This window comes from Pongo pygmaeus, chromosome X (assembly GCF_028885625.2).
Source record: "Pongo pygmaeus isolate AG05252 chromosome X, NHGRI_mPonPyg2-v2.0_pri, whole genome shotgun sequence".
In the NCBI taxonomy this organism is placed as follows: Eukaryota; Metazoa; Chordata; class Mammalia; order Primates; family Hominidae; genus Pongo; species Pongo pygmaeus.
Genome location: NC_072396.2, coordinates 118,586,373 through 118,595,772, shown reverse-complemented (window position 1 = coordinate 118,595,772; position 9,400 = coordinate 118,586,373). Strand labels below are relative to the sequence as shown.

Below are 9,400 nucleotides of genomic sequence, written 5' to 3'. Positions count from 1 at the left end.
CTTCTGCACAGCAAAAGAAACTACCATCAGAGTGAACCGGCAACCTACATAATGCGAGAAAATTTTTGCAATCTACTCATCTGACAAAGGGCTAATATCCAGAATCTACAATGAACTCAAACAAATTTACAAGAAAAAAACAACCCCATCACAAAGTGGGCAAAGGATATGAACAGACACTTCTCAAAAGAAGACATTTATGCAACCAAAAGACACATGAAAAAATGCTCATCATCACTGGCCATCAGAGAAATGCAAATCAAAACCACAATGAGATACCATCTCACACCAGTTAGAACGGCAATCATTAAAAAGTCAGGAAACAACAGGTGCTGGAGAGGATGTGGAGAAATAGGAACACTTTTACACTGTTGGTGGGACTGTAAACTAGTTCAACCATTGTGGAAGACAGTGTGGCCATTCCTCCAGGATCTAGAACTAGAAATACCATTTGACCCAGCCATCCCATTAATGGGTATATACCCAAAGGATTATAAATCATGCTGCTATAAAGGCACATGCACACGTATGTTTATTGTGGCACTATTCACAATAGCAAAGACTGGGAACCAACCCAAATGTCCATCAGTGATAGACTGAATTAAGAAAATGTGGCACATATACACCATGGAATACTATGCAGCCATAAAAATGATGAGTTCATGTCCTTTGTAGGGACATGGATGAAGCTGGAAACCATCATTCTCAGCAAACTATCGCAAGGACAAAAAACCAAACACCGCATGTTCTCACTCAGAGGTGGGAATTGAACAATGAGAACACTTGGACACAGGAAGGGGAACATCACACACCGGGGCCTGTTGTGGGGTGGGGGAAGGGGGGAGGCATAGCATTAGGAGATATACCTAATGTAAATGACGAGTTAATGGGTGCAGCACACCAACATGGCACATGTATACATATGTAACAAACCTGCACATTGTGCACATGTACCCTAGAACTTAAAGTATAATAAAAAAAAGTTAATCAAAACAAAAAAAAGAATTTTGAGAGATTTATAAGACAAAAATGTAGCATCAATGTAGACTACTAAAGTAGCAATTGATCTGTAGTCAGTTTACATCTGGCTTATCCCTTATTTTCAGATATAAGGGGCTGCCAGAAAGAGACACACAAATGGTATTTTTTTTTTCTCCAGCATTGACCTTTTGGCTTTATTCCTTAATTAAGCAAAGACATGGCAGCAAAAGGGAGTATATGGGCCTGCTGTATCCCCGGGGCGTTATGAGACACCAGACAGAGTTAAGCTATCTCAAGACAACCATGTTCTCTGGAGTTACTTTATTGCTATTATAAAAAATCTTTATTATGGGAAAAATATGTATTTTTATGCCAGAAGAAGATGAAGATGACAGTTAAGCTGTTGAAAGGCAGTTTCAGTTGAGCTTCGTGCCCACTGAGATTGTAAAACACCCAAGACTAGGGGAGGCGTCCTGATGGAATCTTAAGAAACCTAAAGGGGTATATTAATCTTTGTGAAACAAATGGTATTTTTAAAGTTGGTTTGGAAATTCTAGTAGAACACATTTTATACCTAGGGTAGAATACTGTCCCTGTCTAATCAAATATTTTTTTTTCAAACATGCTTAACACATTTTGGAATGAGAAAGAATATTAGTCCAGGCTTCCAAATAACAACATAGATTCGGAAAATCTTTTATGTAACATGTATCAATTCAGGCAATCAATGCAGTGACATTTGCCAAAGACACTTTAGTCTCTGTATTAGTCAGGGTTCTCTAGAGGAACAGAAAGAATGGAATATGTATATATGTGGGAGCTTATTAAGTATTAACTCACATGATCACAAGGTCCCAAAATAGGACGTCTGCAGGCTGAGGAGCAAGGAGAGCCAATCCGAGTTCCAAAACTGAAGAGCTTGGAGTCCAATGTTGGAGGACAGGAAGCATCCAGCATGGGAGAGAGATGTAGGCTGGGAGGCTAGGCTGGTCTCTCTTTTCACATTTTTCTGCCTGCTAATATTCTAGTCATGCTGGCAGCTGATGAGATTGTGCCCACTCAGATTAAGAGTGGGTCTGCCTTTCCCAGCCCACTGACTCAAACGTTAATCTCATTTAGCAACACGCTCACAAACACACCCAGGATGAATACTTTGTATCCTTGAATCCAATCAAGTTGACTCTCAGTATTAACCATCACAGTCACAGTCACACCCAAAAGATTATTTTTTCCTACTAAGCCAAAGGTGTTAACAAATTTTAGTTGGGATAAAAGTGAAAGCAATAAAACTAAGATGTATTTAATAACTTTGCTTCTTTGACATAATTCCAACAATTGTTTTATAGCTACCTTATATGCTTATTTCATATTCTGTGTCTCTATATAAGTGTTATGAATATGCTGGACCTATATGTCTTGGAATAGGATAGATAATTTTAAAGTTTTTATTGATAATTGGTTCTAAAATATTTGATCACCTTGTAAAACTATATGTCTATTGTGCTATAAACAGGTACAGATATATATCATTATAGACCTACAAATATATTTGTAGTTATATGATTTTACCCATATGTCATGCCTTTATATATAACTAAATTTCAAAGTAATGTATTCTATAAGGCAACAACTCATATACACTCTCAATTCACTCTCCAGATAAGTACCAAAGCATTTTCTTTAGAAAATAATAGAAAGTATAAATCACATACAAAAATACAAAGGTTATTAAGAATGGTATTCTAGCTAACATATAAGAACGTCTAGATGACCTTGGTTTGGCAGTGGCTTTTAGATACAACACCAAAAGCAAGACACAAGTGAAATAATTGGAAATTTTGACTGTATTAAAATTAAAAACTTGTTCTCTGCTATAGACTCTATCAAGGAAATGAAAATATAAGTGACAGCCTGGTTGAAAATATTTGCAGAACACATATCTGATAAAGGACTGTTATCCAAAATATATAAAGACCTCTTAAAACACAACTATAAGAAAGCAGACCAGACATGGTGGCTCACGCCTGTAATCCCAGCTCCTTGGGAGGCTGAGGTGGAAGGATCACTTGAGGCCAAAAGTTCAGGACCCGTCTCTATCCCAAAAATGCAACAAATTAGCTTAGCATGGTGGTGTGCAACTGTAGTCCCAGCTACTTTGGGGGTTGAGATGGGAAGATCCCTTCAGGCCCAGAGGTTGAGGCCGCAGTGAGCTGAGTTTTTTTTTTTTTTTTTTTTTATACTTTAAGTTTTAGGGTACATGTGCACAATGTGCAGGTTAGTTACATATGTATACATGTGCCATGTTGGTGTACTGCACCCATTAATTCGTCATTTAGCATTAGGTGTATCTCCTAATGCTATCCCTCCCCTGTCCCCTGCACTCCAGCTTGGGTGACAAAGTGAGACTGTGTCTCCAAAAAAAAAAGACAGCAAACAACTCAAAAACTGGGTGAGGGGGTGAGGAGGCCTGTGCGTGAAGGTCTGGCAGCTCTTCTCAAACTCCTTGGTTAAAGGAAAGCAACAACAACAACAATTTATCATTAATATGCTACTCATAAGTAAATGTGGGATAAAAGAAACTTGGAATTTATGTATCTCCTCTCATTTTACAAGTACAATTTCTTTGGGTAAAGAATCATCAACCAAATACCTAAAATTATTAACAAATATCAGGAAGTAAAAAGTGTTAACAAAAGTAAGTTCAACACGATGGCTTCTGGAGGGCTGCAGTGGCAAGGGAGCCAGCCGCGACAGCAGCAGTGGCGAAGTTGGCCATGGTGGTGGTGGCAGCAGCAGCAAGTGGCAGTCGCAGCAGCGGGCTCCAGGCCAGGACCATTAGTAGAAGCAGACCGTGTGCAGGAAGGGCTTGCGCCTTTTCTCCTCCAACTTCTGCAGCAGCTGATCAATCTCATTCTCCATATCCTCTGAGCGCTGGATACACTGGCAGAGCTCGCAGATGAGAAATGCCCCTATGATGGCATCTTCCTGGTTGTCCTGGATGTCCATGTTCACCACATGCACTGGTTGGCAGGTCTCCTGTTCTCTGGAATTTAGATCTTCCACCACCTGGTCATAAATTCTCTCTTCACAAGTGATGATTAGATCAAACACATCTTTGCAATCCTGGAACCTTTCCGGCCGGAGCTTGATTCTCTTATTTCTGTCTAACATATGCAGAACGCCATTCTGTGTATAGAATTCTTTGTCTTTCGTGATAAGATCGTTGTACATTTCATCATATGTGGTTTTGAAATCATAAATATTTGGCTTGTTAGGCGCTGGTCCTGGAAGCTTCACATGAGGTGCTGTTCCAAAGGACTGGACACTGAATCCTCGTTTGCTGAGGACACTGTGTGCCTCCATGCTCAGGTTCTGGTTACACCAGCACACCACCGCCACCCGCAGCGGTGACAATGACATGGCTGCGACCTCACTACTCGCGATGCTCTCACTTAAGCTTCTACCGACCACATTCTGTTCGTGCCAACAGAATGGCAACCAAAAATGGCGACCAAAAATGGCGACCAAAAATGGCGACCGTGTTGCGGGGGATATAGTACGTGGCGTCTGTTCTTGCCAGTCTCCTCACAAGCCCCGAGTGCCGGGCCGCAGGTACGCTGGCATCCAGGCTCAGGCAACAAATGCATTCTGGGACAGTTGGCGGCTGGCGCCTGCGCAGCCACTCCCACGCTCCACAAGGTGCAGCCCAGCAACATTTAACACATATATTTTTTTCGGCTGGGAACAGTGGCTCACACCTGTAACCTAGTACTTTGGGAGACTAAGGCAGGTGGATCACCTGAGGTCGGGAGTTCGATATCAGCCTGACCAACATGGAGAAACCCCGTCTCTAGTAAAAACACAAAATTAGCTGGGCATGGTGGCGCGTGCCTGTAATCCCAGCTACTCAGGAGGCTGAGGCAGGAGAATCACTTGAACCTGGGAGGTGGAGGTTGTGGTGAGCCAAGATAATGCCATTGCACTCCAGCCTGGGCAACAGGCAAAACTCCATCTTAAAAAAACAAAAAACAAACAAACAAAATATATATTATATATAATATATGCATTATATGTAATATATGTATTATATATGATATATATTGTATTATATATAATATAATATAATATACAGTATTATATATAATATAATATAATATATAGTATTATATATAATATAATATAATATATAGTATTATATATAATATAATATAATATATAGTATTATATATAATATAATATAATATATAGTATATTGTATTATATATAATACAATATATATTATATGTATTATATATAATATAATATATATTATATATTGTATTATATATAATATATATTACATATTGTATTATATACAATATATATTATATATTTTGTAATATATATCATATATATTATGGTATACTATAATATACTATACATATACTATACATATGGACTATACTGAATGAGTATATACATATGTAATATACTATACATATACATATACATATATTATATATAGTATAATATAGTATACTATAATGTAATATAATATAATATATTATATATAGTAATATATAATACACTATATATACTATATATACTATATAGAATACTATATAGAATACTATATATAATACACTATATATAATATAATATTCATAATATATATTATATATTATATTATATATAATATATAATACTTATAATATATTATATATAATACTTATAATATATATTAGAATATATATTAGAATATATTATATATTAGAATATATATTAGAATATATTATATATTAGAATATATATTATAATATATTGTATTATATATTATAATATATATTCTAATATATAATATATTGTATTATATATTCTAATATATAATATATTATAAGTATCATATATAATATATTATAAGTATGATATATAATATAAGTATTATATATTATATATCTTATATTATATATCATATATGATATATAATATATTATATTATATAGTATACGTTATATATTATATTATATAGTATATGTTACAGATATTATATTATATAATATACGTTACAGATATTGTATTATATAATATACGTTACAGATATTGTATTATATAATATACGTTACAGATATTGTATTATATAATATACGTTACAGATATTGTATTATATAATATACGTTACAGATATTGTATTATATAATATACGTTACAGATATTGTATTATATAATATACGTTACAGATAATGTATTATATAATATACGTTACAGATATTGTATTATATAATATATTTTACATATATTGTATTATATAATATACGTTACATATATTATATATATATGTTATTTTTTCTGTATAGTGAAAGTCTTATTGTTGTCAGTTCAATTGAATGCTTTTTGAAAAGCCTTTTAAGGAATTCTATAACCATCACCAAAATGTCAGTCTGTCCACCTGCATGATCTCCCGGAATACTTCGACCCCATGTGAGTATGGGGTGGGGAGACAAAAGCAGCATGTGTGAGGCAGCTGGCTGACAAACTGCTATCCAAGCTGGTTAATCTCCTCTCCGTTGGTTCTTTCCGTAAATCAAAGTCTTCATGATCACTGGCTACCCCTGCAACAATGAGCTCTTATAGGAGCCTCATGACATTACAATTCGCATCCCAGTGGTCCACGTTGGTAGAAGCAATGGCCCACTGTAAGATAGGGATGACTACTTGGCTTCTCAGCAAGGTGACAGGGCTACGCTGAATAAACCTGGTGGATAGCCTGAACAGGTCGTCTACAGTGTCAGAGTGATTCTGGAGACCATTCTGCTGTTCTAGGAGCTGAAAGGTGGGGATGCACAGTGCCTGGACATGTCTAGTGGTCCCTGCCCATAGCCTTCTTCCATGCCATACTCATCTACAAGGATAATGCCAAGGTATAGGAAACAAGAGTGCTGATGTACATGGCACACATTCACACAGATGGTGAATCTGTGTGAATGTGTGCCACATACATCATTCTAGTGGTTACAGCAGCACGGCAGATCCTTTGCCTACACAGCGAACAGCAAAGCGCAGGCACCTGCAACAATGCTTTGCAATCTGATTATGAACTCGGTGCTTATTTAGTGTCTCGCATAAAATCGGTCATATTTCCCGTATGACTTTTTGGCACCTATGAGTCTGTCTGTTTTCCACAGTGGAATTGGTATGGCTAAATATCACTGCAAGGTGATCTAAGAACAGTGTCAATGGTTAGAGAATTCCTTAAAGGGTTTGCCAAAGGAGACAACCATGGGAGCCGTCACTGTGACATACAAACAACTTACAGACTTCCACAAGCAAGTCACTAGTGCTGAGGAATGTAACCAAGTTTGCTGGGCCTTGTGAGACCTCACCAGGTTCTTTTGATAGCTCACGCTTCTGCACTGTGCCTGTCACTCAGGAATGTCTTTTTAAATTAGAAGACTGGAAGAAAACAAAAACCAGAATGTGTCCCACAATCAGAAACCTCTGTCGTGGCAGAGGAGCCTTCACTGCCACCAGGGTGTTCTGCCAGACAGAAAGAAACTCCAGGCTTCTGAAGGCCACCCTGGGGAGTTCCTGTTTGGGGGTGTGAGGGAAAATCAGGGAGGTTTAAAAAAAGACGGCTGTGGCCTGCCTGGCATGGTGGGAGTGGAGGTGGTTTCCTGGCAAACTTATTTCTGAAAGGAAAAATAATTTCAAGAAATAAAAAAGGAAAACTAAATGGAAAAAAAGCCTTGTAAAGTCAAATTCCAAATTAATGCCAAAACTCCCTCTTCTGCTTTTGAAAACTCCAATTGTTAGAACTTTTCCTTCAAGTTACCACCTATCAAACTACATATCATTTGTGTTTGCTCACGGCTCTCTTCATTTTCAAAGTTAGGTTGTTTGGAAATAAATCTCCGTTGCAGAGCTGTAACTTAGGCACGGTTATCAAAAAGTTGCTTAAGTCTGTCATCCCAGCAGTTTGGGAGGCCAAGGCAGACGCATCGCCTGAGCCTAGGGTTTCTAGACCAGCCTGGGCAACATGGTGAAACCCTGTCTCCTTTAAAAATACAAAAAATTAGCCAGGCTTGGGGTGTGGTGTCGGGCACCTATGGTCCCAGCTATTCGAAGACTGAGGTGGGAGGATCACTTGAACTTGGGAGGTTGAGGCTACAGTGAGCCGTGATTGCACCAACACACTCCAGCCTGGGCAACAGAATGATACCTTGTGTCAAAACAAAAACAAACACAAAAACGAAACATGTTGCTTAAGGGCATTAAAGTACATAGGGCTAGAAATGTTTTTTAAAAATATGTATAATTACACAAAAGAATGAAATTGGACTCTTACCTTACATCATATAAAAAATTAACTCAGAATGAATCAAAGACCTAAACATAGGAGCTAAAACTATAAAATTCTTAAAGAAAACATAGATGAAAAACTTCATGACATTGGATTTGACAGTGACTTCTTGGACATGACACCAAAAGCACAGGCAGAAGAAGAAAAAAAAAAGAGAAATTGAATTATATCAAGTTAAAACTTTTGTGCATGAATGCCATTATCAAAAGAGCAAAAGTCAACCGACACACTTGGGGAAAGTATCTGCAAATCATATATCTGATAAGAGGTTCATATCCAGAATAAATATTAAGAACTCCTGTATCTCAAAAACAGAAACGCTAAAAACCAGATTTTAAAATGGGCAAAGGACTTGAATAGACATTTCTCCAAAGCAAATATACAAATAGCCAATAAACACATGAAAAGATTTTCAGCATCACTAATCACTAAGCAAATGCAAATCAAAACCATAGTGAGATATCACTTCACACCCACTAGGATGGCATATATATATAGATATATATATGAGGTATATATATGAGATATATATCTATATATATATCTATATATATATCTATATATATATCTCATATATATCATATATATCTCATATATATCATATATATCTCATATATATATCATATATATCTCATATATATCATATATATCTCATATATATCTCACATATATATATCTCATATATATGTTTTTAAAAACAGAGAATAATCAGTGAGGATTGCAAGGATGTGGAGAAATTTAAACCCTTGTGCACTTAGAAATGTAAAATGATGCAGCCACTATGGAAAATGGTATGACTATTCCTCAAAAAATTAAAAATAGAAATAGCATATGATCCAGCAATTCCACTTCTGGATATATACCCAAAACAATTGAAAGCAAGGACTCAAACAGATATTTGTACACGCATATGTTCATAGCAGCATTATTCACAATAGCCAAGACGTGGAAGCAAACCACATGTCCATTAGTGAATGAATGTATAAACAAAATGTGGTATTTACATACAATGGAGTATTATTCAGCTGTATAAACAAAGGAAATTCTGATACATGTTACAACATAGATGAAACTTGAAGACAT

The 9,400-nt window shown here is 36.3% G+C and overlaps 1 protein-coding gene and 1 pseudogene across 1 annotated transcript; both read right to left on the bottom strand.

Annotated features, from left to right (window-relative positions):
• Positions 1-3,816: 3,816 nt before the first annotated feature.
• Positions 3,817-4,401, bottom strand: LOC129025215 (RNA polymerase II subunit A C-terminal domain phosphatase SSU72-like). The gene has a single exon (XM_054472854.1). The coding sequence runs from the start codon at positions 4,399-4,401 to the stop codon at positions 3,817-3,819; it is 585 nt and encodes a 194-aa protein (XP_054328829.1).
• Positions 4,402-6,331: 1,930 nt separating this feature from the next.
• LOC129024169 (transportin-3-like) lies at positions 6,332-7,185 on the bottom strand (annotated as a pseudogene).
• Between the last annotated feature and the right edge of the window lie 2,215 nt (positions 7,186-9,400).

What these genes read in the sequence shown, in the direction of transcription:
- LOC129025215 (XM_054472854.1), bottom strand. Translation starts at nt 4,401, where the DNA reads ATGTCATTGTCACCGCTGCGGGTGGCGGTGGTGTGCTGGTGTAACCAG.